Below are 17623 nucleotides of genomic sequence, written 5' to 3'. Positions count from 1 at the left end.
AGGATGTTTAACCATCTTCACGTCCTACAGGTTTGTTTATCTTTTTAGAAATTCTAAGGAAATAGCTTACAATTTACTATATTATAGTAAATTTGTAAAAGATGGTACTGTAATCGCAGTGTTAAAGTCCGTGCATAGATATGTATAAATAGATTACGACGAGCGACCGATCCGGTTGCGGTGAAGGAAGGAGATAGATAGAACGCGCCATGAATCACTTCTTTACAGCAAGCGCACACTCGTATAGTCAGAGAGGCGCGCGGAGAGATCGCGGGCAGAGGGGAGGTAGCTTACAGCCGAACGGAACGAAACGATACGAACCAACGACAAAGTACAACTAAAAACAGTTGAACAGTCAGCCGCGGCGTGGTAACGTGCGTCGCTCGTTGGAATGTGCGTTTGTCAGAAATACATTCACGGTTCATAGATAAAATAGGAAATTACGTACAAACCAATAATTATCATACGCAAAAAAGAGAGTGGTATTCTTCTGCCGAAGTGTAAGTGACACAAGTGTGACGATACAAAAGGTGTATGTAAGTGTGTGTGTCGTGGCGTGGATCGTCGCGCAATTATTAACGATGATTCACTTGCGCGCGGGTGAAATGCAGCCTATCGGACTTGTTGACATATGTTCAGAAGGAGTAAACAAATGATATCAAGAATACTCCCAATATAATGGTGGATTGATTTATTGTCCCGCGGCTGGTAAGGTATTTTAAGTTAATCTCTTATTCATTACATTTTAATAATTCGTAAATTTAAATAATTTTACTCGTAATGTTTAGGTTTTTGTATGAAACTGATCGGTTAATATTATGTGAGGCCTTATCAACATAATAATGCTTAAGTGGTCTTTACATATTGGAGTAAATAATAAAAAATATTGTTATTTTTAACATAACACAACATTAATCCTAAATTAAACGTCGAATCTTTGGGAAATCATTGTTTTTGTACAGCCAAGTCAAATATGCCACACATTAAATACCTACTTGAAAGCAGCTTTTATATTATTATTTTATTTACAATAGCTTTACCATTTTAAAGATGTGTACATAATTTATTTTCACATAATTATATGACTGTGATGAATTAAAACGTTCTATAGCCGCAAAATAACTGCAGTGTGATAATTTTCGTCTTAACTGTTACTACATCAAATACGTAGGTATTAATAATTGCAAAATGCAAACCATTTGTAATCCATTGCTTGTCAACGGCCAAGGGCGAATTCTCGATATGAGCGGGATAGATTAGTAATATCCATTAAACAAAATCAAACCTTCACTACGAAAAAATGAATCTTAGTAGATGTCGCCTAGGTATACGGAATATACCCTAAATCAACTGATTCAGATATGTCTATAGGAATGTATACATAGAACTAGGTACATAAAATTAGTAGGGCTAAACAGGCTGGCGGCGTGCTGGCGGCAGACACAGGCGTCACCAGGGCCGCCTGGCTTGGCGCCAGGCCGGCGGGCGGCGGCCGACCATCGGGATTCCTTTGTCTCTCACACATTTTTTTTACAAAAGCATAAACTAACAGCTTGTAAGTGTATGGGGTATTTTTTATTGTATGTACCTTAATTTTAATTTAAAATATTTATATTGTTAATCCTCTTGTAATGAATGAAATGAATTCACAAGTGTCAGAATATAATATAATCGGAATTATGTTAATAAAAAAGGCACATAGCCACAAAGCGAGTCACAGCTATATACTGATCTAGGTAACAGAGCAATCGTTTACATTTGTGTGCGTAATGCGTACTGCGCTCATTTGCTCGTTCGTTATAAACGACCTGAGCGGCTTGCTTGTCTCCGGTTCTCAGAAATTGTAACGCCTTCTCAGAACGCAGCAACGCAGCCCTCCACAAATGCCTCGAGTGAGCGCAAAGCGAGGTCGTCACTCGTACCACTACATGTATTTGGATTGTATCTAGATGAACACTCACACTTGCATTTTCACATCTCGCTCTCTTAATGCGATATACTATAATAAAGGCAAATGGAAGCAATATAATATACAAATGTGAAATCTTTTGAAATAGTGTTTTGATTATTATTAATGATAAAAAAAGGATGTAAATTCCATAATAATTACATAAAAGTGACTTTTTTATTAGTTATTAAAAATGATCATAATCGTATTTTTTCTAGATAAGTACCAAATTATTTAAATATGTATCTATATATAATTAAAAATATAAAATGTAAGCAATCATAAGACTTGGAAAAACAAATAGAAATATGTATTTTATATGAATCGTTTAAACACTAAATAAATAAATATTTTAATTGATATAATAGGATATCAATTAATATACGCTGGCAGATACAGATTCTAAGAAAAAACGGGGATATCCTCGTTTGCAAAGCGCAAGTTCGTGCTTACGTCACGATGATGTCACATCGTAATATTCGACATAACAGAGTAGAGCAGCACATGCGCTCTGCGTCAAACAGTTGCGGAATCAAGATGTTATGTTTATACCTACTCTTAACAATTAAAAGAATTTTGTTATTGTTATCTAAAATATTAATAAGGTGCAAAAAGTTCAGAAATTAGTCAAGTTTTCTATACATGAAGAATACAGTGAGTGTGAATAAAATAAATTATATGAAATTGTTTTTAATTAACATATTTAAATAAATGAAACCTACTCACCTTTTATTTGTCTTTGATTTAACTGTTTTTATTCTGGGAAAACGTGATGACTTACAATGATGAAACGGGCAAACGAAAAACATAATTTATGTAATGACAAAATAAATCATTGATATATTTTTACTACATTAATGCAAGCTCTTTAATTGTCATAATTTTAAATAAAATATCACTTAAATATAATTAGATAATCTTAAAGTTTATCAAGTATAATATTATGAGGAGGGAGTTATTATTTTTTGATGACATTAGCGACTATCTGTTAATTTAGTACATACATGCGTATAACGTAAGCCGCTATATATTTTTGCCGTTCATGTACACGTACAAATTACATACAATATATGTTGTGTAATTATTATAGATACATTATCATATATCTATAAATTTGGTATAAATTTGTTAAGGATTATGAAAGTGGAGAATATTTTTGAAATTTTATAGTTTTAAGTAATTATGTAAATAATTCCGATCATACATGACTTTTTTTATTTTAAAATTAAATTGAAGGTATATATATATATGTATAGTATATACACACACATATATATATATATATATATATATATATATATATATATATATATATGTATATGTATATATACTATAAATAGCACAAGCCTTGACATTTAAACTTTGCGTAATACAATAATATTACCTGTATTATTATTATTATTTCTTATTAAAGAAGAATCGTCACATAAGTACAAACTATTCCATCTCAATTTCTTGCGCGAATGTATATTGTATGTTGATACTGATGTTACGAATGCCTGTTGCCATTGCCAAGGGCAAAAAAAATGTTATTTTTAAACGGAACATATTTTTGTATTCTTTGATTTAATGCTAACAAAAACTAATATTACAATTGTTGAAAAGTTTCGAAAAAAAAAACTTGACTTTTTAAAAACTATTTAAATAGTTACGTTGACTTGTGGAAAATATTTACAAATAATGGTTTAGACAGATTATAATGATTTACAAATAATGGTTTATTAAAAATTAATAATTTTCATACCAGTTTTTTTCTGTCTCACGCGCTGTATTGCACGTTCACGCCCTGTTTTTTTATTTATTTTACAAACTATTAGGTACATATTATATTTGTTATTATTAATAATAGTAATGATTCCGTTATTATCATAACAAAAAAAAGATAAAAATTATTTGTAGTTACGTGTTCGGTTTCAAAGTTCAAACATCAATAATATCACAGTTGCTCTGATAATTTAATTCATTAAAAATATACATAAACCTTAGTTTGTACATGATATGAGAAACTAAGATTCAGTGTGCAAAGAGAATGCATGGCGCAAGTCTGAGATCGTAAAATGATTTAAAGCTTATATGAAAAATTTTCCTTTTTTTATTTTCGCTAAAATATTGAACAATTACATAAACAATATAGACATTTCCTTTACATTATATCAAAAGTGTAAAGTTGTGAATTCATAGAGAATACTAAAAAAACCTGTTAAAATGAAATACTAATTTCTTGCAAAATTTATTTGGAACCAAGTATAGAAACATGAATTTTAATAAATATAAATTAGGGGATAATTTTCGATACTCATGTACGGAATTCTCCTCTTTCTTAAAAAAAAAACTCGACTAGAAAATATATTATAATATTTTTTGTTATAATTGACATTTTCAATTGTTACAGGTATAATAGTCGCGTAAAAGATGCCGCTGACACAGGAAAAACGTTTGGATAATGACTTTTCCAATAACAATGATCACAGTTATCTTCATAAAAAGTTTAAAAAAATGGCATCAACATTGTCGATGATACCATCTAATTCAATCAAAGGCGAAGATAATGGGCAAAAAGAAACGAAACATGTACATGCCACTTGCAGTTCTACTATAACAAATGGAAGTATTGCAGCAGCTCACCCAGAAATAGAAAAAATCAAAGATAAATACGATAAACAAGGCTTGGAAGCGGAAAAAAATGTACAAACTAATTATAACGATGAAAATTTTAGGTTAAGTGATGTAAATAGTTTTGTTCAAATATCTGGTAAGACCAGTTTTTCTGAAGAATTTTTAAATAAGACTGAAAATCTTGAAAATGATTTTATTAAAGAAACTTACAGTGGAGGTTCTGGGCGATATGTATGCCCTTACTGTAAATTATCATGTGCCAAGCCTTCAGTTCTACAAAAACATATCAGAGCTCATACTAATGAGAGACCGTATCCCTGTATACCTTGTGGATTTGCTTTTAAGACAAAGTCAAATTTGTACAAACACCGAAGATCAAGAACACATGCTTTAAGATTACAAGGAGCAGACGTTTCTGCTACTATTAACGAAGAAGACTTATCTGGTGGTTCAGAGAGTGATACGTCAATGCCACCTACTTCAATATCAGACACTGGTTCTGATACTCCTATAATACGCTTAGAAAATAATAGACCGAATGAGTTCTCTTCCCCTGAATTAACATATGATTCGATGAACACAGTTTCGTCTTTAAATGATAGTAAAAAATCAAAAACAATTTATAAACCCAAGTTCAGAGCAGCTTTTTATCAGAGTAATGATGAAAGAGATAAGATAAAAAAGACTATTTCACAAAATGCTGATTTTCTTACGGAACATATCTCTAAAATAATATCAGATAATGAAGCCATAGTTGATGTTATTGAAACCCCTTTACAAAAAAAGTATGGTAAAATTAAGCAAATTGCAGAAAGCAAACAATTTATAAATGATTTAGAGGTAAAATCTGAAGCGACACCTTTGAATTTAACGAAAAATATTTATGAATCAGACAACTTGGTAAGAAAAAGATCACATTCAGAAAGTTTTGCTCAGATGGTCGAAGAACAAAAACATCCTTTAAACCCTGAGGGCTCTATAATAAAGGATCTTCTACTTAAAACTAAAGCAAATGGACTTAACGCTCCAAGCGATTTAAATGATGCTCTAGGACCTCTATACGTTTGTCCTTTATGTCAAATCGTATATAGAAGTGCTGATAATTTAGATATTCATAGGTTGTATTATTGTAAAGGTAACGTGACTAATAATTCCACCTTAATCAGTAATACTCAAAAAGATATAAAATGTGTGAGACCCGAAAATATTTTTGTTAGAAGTAATTCCATCAATGTTCGATTGCCCGAAAATTCAATGACTTCCAGAATAGCTATATCTACAAAGTCACCTCCATTAAAAAGTAAACCAGATAATCTTATAATTCTAAAGCCAGAGTGCAACGACATTGTCGCTCCTTTACCATCTCCAGGACCACTACTTGGTAACACGAGACTTGTGGATACCCGAATTCCATCAGAGTTCAACAGAAAGACTGAAAGTTTAAGAATAAAATCCAAAGAACCTAGCCCAAAACGACGGCTTGATAGCAGAACGGATACATATAGTCCAAGACCGCTTGATAGCATGTCACCACGCTCTGGTGACCTATATACTCAATCAAAAATAAGATGCTTGGAAATTAATACATCTTCCTTAAGATCGATGGAAGAAATTTCCCCGCATATACGAAATAACTCTACATCACTGCAAATGTTTGGAGGTGAAGTAAAAATTCTCGATCACTCTGGCAGCACGACCACTTTACGCATTGAACCGAGTAAAACACAATTATCTCCAATTTTAATTCATCAAAATATTTCACCTTCAAAATATGGTAACGATTCCGAAGCAAGCAGCGTTGTAGTAAGATCGGGTCTTCATTCTGGTGGTACGATAGTACATAATCCTCCAACACCAAAAGAAGCAATAAGCACACCTCAAAGCCAAACTCCTAGAATTTCTACGCCCAATACTCAAAATGGCAACTTGATCAATATTCATGATATAAGCCATTTTCAATTTCCACCACTTAGTGCCATTACGGCATATAATCCGTTAACTTTACCTCCTTTGAGTCCGTCATCATCACCAAATGGAGCAACGACTATATTACACGGTGGGAAATTGATACCGCATGTACCAGGAATACCTGGACCCACTACACCAGGTTTATTTGTCGGAAATTCAAACTCACAATTAAAAAACAACGAAAATTCGAAAAATATCTTAAAAGGCACATCAGAAAATTCTCAAGATATTTTGCCTTTCAACATGTCAAGCGGAAAAGGAATTACGATATTAAATTACGATAAGGTACTCAGAAGTCCGAATTTTAGAACTTCTCAAGCAGAAACAGAAAAATTTAACCAGAATAAAGATAACTTTAACACAGAACTACAAAATATACCAATAATAAAAATTAAACACGCTGAGGAACCTATTATCACAAAATCTTTTTCATTCAATAATAATATTAGAGCCACTGCCATACGTACCGATGTAGCTATAAAAAGACACGCAGATGGTCTTCCGAAAATTGCCGTTTTGAGAGAAAATGAAAATTATTTATTTAATAAATGTAAAACCACACCCAAGAATGTCGATATTAAATTAGAGAATGAAATAAAAAGCTATAATTTCGAGAATTTAATAACCAAGGCAGAAATTTATAATAATCAAATCCAAAGCTCATCAGAAGTGCAAAAAAATTGCAATGCTCAAGAAACCTCATTAATTTCTAATCAAAATGAAAGATCAGAAACATCTTATTTTCAAAAAAATGTTGCAGTTAAGACTATTTCAGAAGAAAGAAAGCCCAAGTTTTTAAGACCGTCCACTCTGCCGTTAAAACCGGGAACATTTACCCCGAAGAGGCATCACGGAATAACTCCAAATGCCAACACGATGCCATTAGTATCTCCGGAAACACCTCGTCCAGCTAAAGCTTATGGGCAACTCTATTTAAACGGCAATGCATATACATACTTAGGTCTCAAGTGCTCCACAAAAGTCTTTTACTGTACTATCAATCGCCCACAGCCGACATATGTACCAAATCAACATTTTCTGTCCATGTATAGTAATTGGCAGGTAATTACGATTGATATATTGAACGGAAGTTACCCATATATCGTGTTGTTGATTGTGTGGTAAATACATGACTATGTTTACAGTTATTATCTGAGCTGACGCCAGACCCGCTGGGACTGTCAGCATCGTCTGCTATGTCTTTATATGACTCACGTCATCGACCGCAAAACGTGGCCGTCGCTGTGATTAAACAGGATCTCATATTGACTCATTCATCGCAATGGAATAAGAATTCGAAGGACAGCAAACAGGTACTAATTATTATATTTTGTTAATTTTATTTATGTGATTGTGGTTTAAAAATTTAAATAAACATATTCTGAAGATACATTTTCATTGAAGCTTAATTCACTGAATTATTTGATGCGCTTTACGCCATTTAACATTGGTTAGGTTAGTTTATAATATTAAGTAATAATGCGTCGCCAAGTAACCGGTAACATCCATATGTGACGAATTTAATTATTCCCTTTAATCAAACTATTAATTTTTACCATATTCATATTAAAATCGCTTAAAACAAGAGTTTATCATACGATAAAATATATTGCATAGTGGACACCGTGCTATATGTGTTCAAATAAATGAAGTCATCCAAATAAAAGTTTACGTCAGTCCTTTTATACACCAAAAAGTATTGTAAATATTAAATTTTATATTACTATTGCATACTGTGTTTTAAAGAATATATTGTAAATTCAATTTTTTTTATATATAATAATTAAACTTAAGAAAATAAATAAAATTACATAAAATACGTTATAACAAAAAACTATTCTACATTTTGTGAAAGTAATTTTGTAATTTTGTGTAGTAGTTTTGGTTTAATAACCAAGTTTATGTATACAAAATTATAATTCAATTAATTTGAAAATAGGTCATTTCTATTGTGTACAACGTGACCCTTTAAAGAACCTACGGTTCCGGAATATATAAAATAGAATATTCGTACGCACAATATTCGGCATTTATTCATTAATTAGCAAGGAAAGTATTATTGACTCATTTATCTTTTTCTTTAAATCTTATTATATATCTTTTACTTTTTTAAATATTCAAGTTATAATTTTTTAACGGCAACTCAAATAATCTTTGAACACTACAGCGATGTGACTTGTTATTTAAATAAAGTTACTTGTTCTTTTTTTTTTTAAAAGTGTAATACATAATTTTCCGTCTTACATGATGTAGCTCTCATATACTACCATATTAATCATTGTTTTGACTATTATTTTAAGTAATGCGCAACAATATGCTTTATGGTTCGTTAGTTAAGTGCGAATTAACTAATTCAAGGTTGTATTATTTATATTTTCGTTGATATATATTATATATTATTTTCAGACCATACATCTTTTAGACACGAAAAAATCAGAAGAACTCAAAAATTTATCAGATAATACATCGACACCTAAAAAGGAACTTGCTGGAGGGTTTGAGAGTAACGAAGAATACACATACGTACGCGGCCGTGGTCGGGGACGATACGTTTGTTCAGAATGTGGAATTCGATGCAAGAAACCCTCTATGTTAAAGAAACATATACGAACACATACTGATGTACGGCCCTACACATGCATACATTGCGTATTCAGGTAAATATTATTGTAAAGCTACTCAATAAATATACTTGAATAAACTATTAGAAGTGGTGGCGATGCTTATAATAGGATATTTTTATTATGTGCTAATATTGTCTGGCACTTCATATATGTAGTTAATAAAAAAGTACTGACTTGTAACGTGTCGTGACATTCACCCATTTCTTTCGTTCATGTATGTTATATCGTCGCAAATGCGTGGATTAATTTTTGGAAACAATTAAACATTTTTTTGAATTTTCCAAATATTGTTGGTCTTTTAACACTTATAATCAACTTAATATTATTGTGACAAGCACAAGTAATCTTATACGGTGTTTACGCATTAAAACTTGTCTTGCATCGTGATTTTACTTTAAAATGTTGTAATAACGAAATTCTTAGAGAACCTATATTAAAGATATAGCTAAATTAAATGTCAATAAAAACATGTAAAACTATAAACAAATTAATAATAATAAGCTAATGGCAATCTAGAAACGATAAGCTATGACCTAAAAGTTTTATTGCTATTATATTACGAGTTTATTCCCCCATTCCAAAAGCAAACAAATAAACCCTTTCTTTTTATAATTGTAATAATATGATTAAAATATAACAATGTAAAAATAACATAATATATTATATATATTTTTTTATATTTCAGTTTTAAAACCAAAGGAAATTTGACAAAGCATATGAAAAGTAAAGCACATTATAAAAAATGTTGCGAATTAGGCATAAATCCAAACGAAGGAACTGACATTGAAGGTGTTGAAATGTCTCAAGGTTCAGGCGAAACTGATGATGACACCGATTCGGAAGGCGACGAGGGTAACGAAGGCGAAACGGAATCGAGTGGTAAGTCAATTTAATATTTGTAAGTTTATTTAAAATAAAAATAAGTCATGCATTCTTTTGAATCTTTTTAATTATTGATATAATTTTACGAAATATATGATTCCGTTGTATTATAATATACAATTTTTTATCAGCCCGTTAAGAGCTTGTCGCGTTTGTTTAAATATGTTAAAGAATTGTCTTTTTTTTCAGATACAGAAATTTACAAGTCTCGTTTACCAGAACATGAGGCCGCCCATTGTCTTTTGTCCTTGGGTAGTAGTAGACCAGCTACATCAGCTACTCCTGGTCTAATAACTAGTGCTAGACCTTCGACATATCCTTATACGCCCATCCTAATGGATAATTCTTTAATTGAAAGCTCTGCGGAAAAAGTACAAGTTGTTGGTACACCTACTTTTGATTCAAGAATAGATACGGACAATGAGCCAATGGATCTGAGTAAGAGCGAATTAAAAACTCCTACAAATATGCCAGAGATACCAACTGCAAGAGAATCTAGTGTTTTAGCATCATTGGCTTCAAATACAGCTAAACTGCCTCAACATCAAAGTCAATGGGCTAATGGTGAGCCAATGTTACACACATATTTAACAGAGCGAGCCTTGTTGGACACAAAAATAAAACAAAGTCAGTTAACATGCAATCCTAAAATCAAAAAAATGGAGCTAGAAAATTCCATGTTTACCGAAAATGACTCTGTGGAGAGTCATAAAAATGTTCATTTATTAAATAACTCTCCAAATGTTAATTCCAATTTGACAAATGGAAAAGAAATACCAAATTCTAATGCCAGTGAAAATTCTCAAAACACTGTTCCTATTAACAGTGAAATAAGAGCGCGTACACCAAGTACCAATTCTGAAAATGCTAAACACGTAGTATCAGAATATTTAAAACATGCCCGAATCAATATGATGAAAACTCTTGATGATTCCATTCAGAATCATCCAGATTTATCAAGTGATGAAAGTAATAGTGGAAAAATAAGTATAGAAGAAAAATGTAAGGTGGACGACATAATAGAAGGTGAAGGAATAAAATTAGCACCTTCAGAATATGATTCTGTGGCGTCTAAAGTAGTTATTGGGGTCGGAGGAGTAGCTTTCAAAGTTACGAAAGGAAAAGACTTTGAAGGAACATCTTCCTACTCACCGGGGAAACTGATGGAGGATGGTCGAAGAGTTTGCGACTTTTGCAATAAAACTTTCACTAAACCATCCCAGTTACGACTGCACCTCAATATACATTACATGGAAAGACCATTTAGGTGTAGTGTATGTGCTGTTAGTTTTCGAACAAGGGGACATCTCCAAAAGCATGAGCGATCAGGTTCTCATCACAATAAAGTTTCAATGACGTCGACATTCGGCGCAGCGACATCTTTTAACCCACGACCGTTTCGTTGTTCCGATTGCAATATAGCTTTTCGAATACATGGACATTTAGCAAAGCATCTTAGAAGCAAGATGCATGTAATGAGGCTTGAGTGTTTATTCAAATTACCTTTCGGTACCTTTACCGAAATCGAACGAGCTGGCCTAAGTTTGACAGATATTGATACGACCGATTGTGCAAGTTCACTGGCCAGCCTACAATCGCTAGCGAGGAAGTTGCACGAAAAGGATCCGTCGAAGCTAGAGTATCGTGAGCCAAACGGTTCGATCGTAGTCCCACCACTGACGGGCAGGGAGTCTTCCGAAGACGAAGACGCTGTGATATCGGAAAAGACGTGTGACAATGTGCGAGATAGTGATATAAAAACTATTGAAAATAGTGATGGTCAGGACATAGAAACACAAGTTAATTATAGTGCCACAGATAATTAGTGCCAAAATTAAACTAAGTAGAATATTTTATGTGCAATTTTGTTTTTATTTTTAAGTTAAGATGTAATTATTCATACTGGGGTTTAACTCAGAAGTGTGTGAAAACAAAATGATGCGCTTTAATTATATACATATTTGTATTTTATGTTACATATAGTTTTGGAGAGTATCATGTAAATATCTCAAATTGAAGTAATTTTAATAATGTTATATTTGCTTCCAGTATAAGGCTTACATATTGTTACTTATAGCTCTATTTAGGGTGACATGAGGATATTTGTTAAATAACTTTCTTGAATTTGAGGCAAGAAACAGGTTATGACTTTCATTCAGGTTTTTCAAAACTTCTAGTAATGTGGTCCATTTAAGATAAACTATGCTTAAAATATCAATGAAACATATTACATTTTAAAAAGTGTAGTACTATAGTTATTACTCTTTTGTATGTATTTTTATAAAATATATACCTGTATTTACACTGAACAACTACTTCCAAAATCCATTAAAGTATCTTTTAATGTAATTGGCATATCAACTTCCACAAACGAAATTTAGATAAAGATATTTGAAGAGTCTTCCATATCGAAAAAATAGTACTTGTGCTAGATATTTGTTTTATACTAGTTACTCTTCATATGGGTGAATATTTGACTTATGTATTTTTATTCATAAAAAACTAGTTCCACATCAGGAATCAAGCCATGTCTGGTCGCACATTGTTGTTGTTGGCTTGATAGCTATTCAACAAACTGTTTATACCGTAGGAAAGTTACATAGAATTTTAATAGTCAACAGATTTACATAACCGTACTGGTGTTTATAGAAAACTAAAAATTTTATTCTTGTTGCCAACTAATGTTCCATGTGTGACCTGACCAATGTAATACTATATAATTAATAAGGCCTAAAGTTCTTTTGTTGCATCTTTATTACAAAAGGATGGATTAGATTGTAATTAAAATATTAATAACAGAGATGAAATATTTTTGTAATAGTATTCGTTAATTTAACCTATACTGATTAAAAAAAGACAATCTGTGTCTATTTTACAATATTAATATGTATGTTTATATAATATTAATTATAAATCTTCTAGTTTTTGGTTATAAAGTCAGTCTTTTTACAATAATTTGTCATTTTCACTCTTAAAATAATATATTCCTGCTTTTGGGTACATAGTTATTTTATGATTGTTTTAATTTGATTTGTATACACAAATTCAAACTTTTATCTATACAATTTTAACTTAAGAGTAAATTGGAATTCCTAATTCAGTTTATATGATACACTCTAATTGTATACAACTGATAATAAAATGAAGGCAACTTGTATGGATATAAGTATTTTTATATTCTCTTAGAAATAAAGGCAAAGTTAAATAAAAAAAAAGGATATGTCAAATATTTGCCCATTTATTGTTTACTATACATTATATGGATGGATATTTTATAATGATAAGATTAAAGTAAATGTAAAATTACAACACTTATTTTATTTTCTTCAAATCATCGCGCATCAAATACCACCACTGAAAATCTAGTTAAGGAAATTTGCATTATATATATATTTCACGATTCATATGAATTTAAAATTAGTGTAAGCAACAGTACACTAGTATAGTTGTCTACGTAATTAAACACAATCAATAGCCACAATAATAGTAGGTTCTACTATTCTTATAATAATAAGGGATATCTTAAATTATTCCATCATAAATCATCAAGTACAAAGAATACTACTTGTTGTAAAATGCAGTACTTAAATGATTATTGGTTATTATTAATTTATATGAATTTGCCCCGCGTGGACTTCGCAAACTCTATGTTGGAGGAGTCTTGTCCCACACTGATTTATTAGGTAACGGAGAGGATGCGATATGAGCGAATAAATTGCGTAAAAAAATCGTTAGTTAATATTATGAAAAATATATTATAAAAATAAGTAAAAGTTTCACCACACATAATATATCCATGTCAAAAAAAAATTGTCGAGTATTCTATCCCATATTAACCAAATATGTATATATTTTGAATAATTATTAGAGTAGATGCAGTAAGCACTGAAGACCAAGGTTTGTTTTAACCCAGTTTACACTAATATTTGAATGATATACTTATTTAAAGCTAATATTAAAATCCAAGCTGAAATGGCATGACAATTTTTTTTTTACACAATAGGCTATTGTTTCACCATTGACTTGCCTGATCTTAAGCATCGACACGGTCTAAGATGTAGCACGCTTGCCTAAAAGAAATCTGTTTACTCTGGATTTAAAGACACCAACATTGTACCTCTCAGGAAATACGGACTCAGGCAAAGCATTCCACAGTTATATAGGGTCACATTCAGACCATAAACAAAGTCCATAGATAACTTCCAGGACCAGTAAGGACCCGCTGACACAAAACTGAACAATGTCTTTCTTTCTATTATGTATAGCAGCACAAAGCCATCCCGGCTGCTCTCCTCCTCAGGGCCTTCTTAAACAGGACATATGTCTTTTATAAAAAGCTATCGGTATTGTAAATATTTATTTATTTAATATGAAACTTAAAATATTCTTTCTCATAATATAATTTAATTTAGGTAAAATTTACTTTAATAAAAAAGTCACAAAATTATGCTCCTTATATATATTCTAATTTACCACTCAAACTGGAACAGAAACAAAGTATTGAAGTTTGCTCAGTAACCAGTTATTTTTTAAATGATAAAATTGATTGTCAGGTAGGTGTTACATAGATAACACAGTAGAAAATATAATTTGTGTAATGCGACCTCTTTCTGCCTTTAAAACATAGGAACTGCCGTTAGATACCACTGTGCATATTCCAAACATTTATTTTGGAAGACTATTTAATAATTAATGTAAAAATGCCTGTTTATTGCCAAAATTATTAAATGCGAAATTAAACAAAAAGAAAAGCTGAGTTGACCCAGTGGTAAGAACATGTGAATTCAGTCAGTCTTCTATCGGACACATTTCGGAGAATGTGCGCAGGAATTACATGAACTAATTTACTATCGAACGGCCAGGCAAACACGACTAAAGCGCCATAGGTACACAGTGGAAATTCCCCAACAAAGTATGAAGCGCTTTGATTCCACATTCATCATTCGCACTGTGAAACTGGAATGCTTTGCCTCAGTCCATATTTCCTGATAGGTACAATGTTGGTGTCTTCAAATCTAGAGTGAACAGGTTTCTTTTACAAGCGTGCTACATCTTAGACCGTGTCGATGCTTAAGATCAGGCAAGTCAACAGTCAAATGCTTGCCTATTAAGTGTAAAAAAAAACTCATGCTATTCAGTAAAGGAAAACATCGTAAGGAAACCTGCTTGTGTCTAATTTACTAAAATTCTGTCACATGAGTATTGCACCTATCTGTATTGGAGTAGCGTGGTGGAATAAGCTCCAAACCTTCTCCTCAAAAAGGGAGAGGAGGCCTTAGCCCAGCAGTGGGACATTTACAGGCTGTTACCATGTTATTACACATATTTGTAATGCTTATTACCAAACTAACTAACTGCCCTAATATTGTAGTTTCTATTCTATTTAGTGTTAATATGTATTCCTAACATTTAATTTAATCTAGTTCATTATTTAAATAAAATAAATTTATTTATGCAATTAACATATTCATACTATAAAAGCAAATTAGATTCATAAAATAAAGAAGATCTTAAACCTTTGTTCTTTAATATGACGGACAACCAATTTCATGAGGTCTGGGCCTAAACCTTAATTCACTCTTAAAATCTTGTCTTATATTTGACATAGATTTATTTATTAAAAGGATACATCTTTTTGTTCTTTTCTTGTACATAATTCGGTATCCGCATTCTCTACACCGTATGGGATCTCTTGGTTTAATTTCATTTTCTCTGTGGCATTCTGGAATATAAAAACATGAATATAAGCTAAATATTACGATAGTTATATAGAGTATATAAGATACTTGAGACGAGATTACAATTCATATTTTATATATATAATTATATTTAACAATCTAGACAAGCAAAATATAAATTTAATTAGTTAGCCAAAAGGCAAATCCAGAGTGAACAGGTTTCTTTTAGGCAAGCGTGCTACATCTTAGACCGTGTCGATGCTTAAGATCAAGCAAGTCAACGGTCAAATCCAAGGAAATTTTAATATAGAAAAAAACAATATAATTTCAAATAAAACATAGTAACTTTGCATCATGTTGTTTTTGTAATAAAAATAAAGAGAATGTTTTTACCGCCACAGACATATATCATAGGAACTTTTGTAACGGATGATTCCTTGGTACTTGTGTCAGCCATGATTTTAAGTAATTAATTATTGTAATATACAAGCGTAAATAAAAGCGATATAATAGAAGTTAATATTAAATAAATTCACATTAAATATTAATGTTTAACCAGTTAACCACTACATATGATTTTAGCTTCACTTTTGACAAAGCAAACACAACAACGTGCTCACATTGATGTTAAATGTCAAATTACATTGTCGAAAGGTCGAACGTCGTCATGAATCGGATATATGTACGACAAAAAATATCGATGTATCAATATGTATTTTATTTGATACCGATACTTTTACAGATTACCAGAACCAGCTGTTTAATAATAATATAATTAAAAAATATAATATGTTAAAATGTGTATAAAGTTAAAGCCACGTGGTTTGAGTTTTTCATTTTGCAAGCATTTACTTCATTATGAAGATACACACTCCCATACACTCCTGCAGGGACGCAGATAACGAATGGGCTAAGTCATGACATTGAAATTAACGCCAAAGTGTGTGTTTCATATATGCTTAAATGAATAGGACTTTTGGATTTCCATTTATATATCACGAATCTGTTGCAGTGGTTATCAAACCACTGCAACAGATTCGTGATATATGACGTTACCAAAATGTCCAGTCACTCATCATGAAACGATTCAAAATTTGAAACCGAATAATCTTATCATATGTGTCATCTATTTTATACGTGACATTAGCAAAATATTTTGCGCTCAACGTAGACAGAGAAACTAATAGACGCAATGACGAATGACGTTACAAATGGTATAGACAGAGATAGAATTATCATATCTTTTGTTCCTTATCGCGTAACCAGTTTTATCAAGGCCGGCTACTCAAGTAGCGAAACAAACTTAATACGACAATGCACCATTGTATAACCGACGATATGATATAAGGATTGGTTCTCTGTTGTTTCACTGGATTAGGATCACTTTCTAACATAAAAATAAGTAAAATTGAACGATAAACACAATGAACGCACCAACTGTCAAGTTTGTTTCGCTAATCAAGTAATACTAAAACTGGTTACGCGATAAGGGACAAAAGATATGATTAATCTCTTGACTCGGAATGTAATAATATTATAAATTCATGAAGAATGTTAAATAATGGTGTCGTTAGGAAATTATAAAAAAGAGAACGAATAAATAAAAATAACTACTAAAAAATAACTAAATAATAATTTTTTAGTAGTTATTTTTATTTATTCGTTCTCTTTTTTATAATTTCCTAACGACACCATTATTTAACATTCTTCATGAATTTATAATATTATTACATTCCGAGTCAAGAGATTAACATAGAAATCAATGTGGCAACCATTCTTTAGTAATAATTTAATTGAGTATTTTTGATTTCAACTTCTAAGGAGAATGCTAATCCAGTACCATTTAAGATGCTGAAGTACTATTGATAACGGAAATAAAAACAAACAATGCAACAGTTTTTGGGTGT

At 31.4% G+C, this 17623-nt stretch overlaps 2 protein-coding genes across 3 annotated transcripts; one reads left to right on the top strand and one right to left on the bottom strand.

The window, feature by feature from the left end:
* Positions 1–264: 264 nt before the first annotated feature.
* Positions 265–13173, top strand: LOC126768110 (uncharacterized). Of its 2 annotated transcripts, none has more exons than XM_050490050.1 (6): positions 265–708; positions 4341–7594; positions 7678–7845; positions 8939–9189; positions 9842–10035; positions 10228–13173. In XM_050490050.1, the coding sequence occupies exons 2-6, from the start codon at positions 4361–4363 to the stop codon at positions 11862–11864; spliced, it is 5484 nt and encodes a 1827-aa protein (XP_050346007.1). In that variant the 5' UTR covers positions 265–708; positions 4341–4360; the 3' UTR covers positions 11865–13173. The 2 variants fall into 2 exon arrangements, with proteins under 2 accessions (XP_050346007.1, XP_050353901.1); XM_050497944.1 differs by having other exon boundaries at positions 265–713.
* Positions 13174–13256: 83 nt separating this feature from the next.
* Positions 13257–16337, bottom strand: LOC126769133 (DNA-directed RNA polymerases I, II, and III subunit RPABC4). The gene is made up of 3 exons (XM_050487773.1): positions 16110–16337; positions 15668–15760; positions 13257–13392 (listed from the first exon to the last, which is right to left on the bottom strand). The coding sequence occupies exons 1-3, from the start codon at positions 16171–16173 to the stop codon at positions 13370–13372; spliced, it is 180 nt and encodes a 59-aa protein (XP_050343730.1). The 5' UTR covers positions 16174–16337; the 3' UTR covers positions 13257–13369.
* Between the last annotated feature and the right edge of the window lie 1286 nt (positions 16338–17623).

Source organism: Nymphalis io, chromosome 1 (genome assembly GCF_905147045.1).
Source record: "Nymphalis io chromosome 1, ilAglIoxx1.1, whole genome shotgun sequence".
Taxonomy (NCBI): domain Eukaryota; kingdom Metazoa; phylum Arthropoda; class Insecta; order Lepidoptera; family Nymphalidae; genus Nymphalis; species Nymphalis io.
The sequence above is the reverse complement of the archived record's forward strand: the minus strand, read 5'-3'. Positions and strand labels throughout refer to the sequence as shown.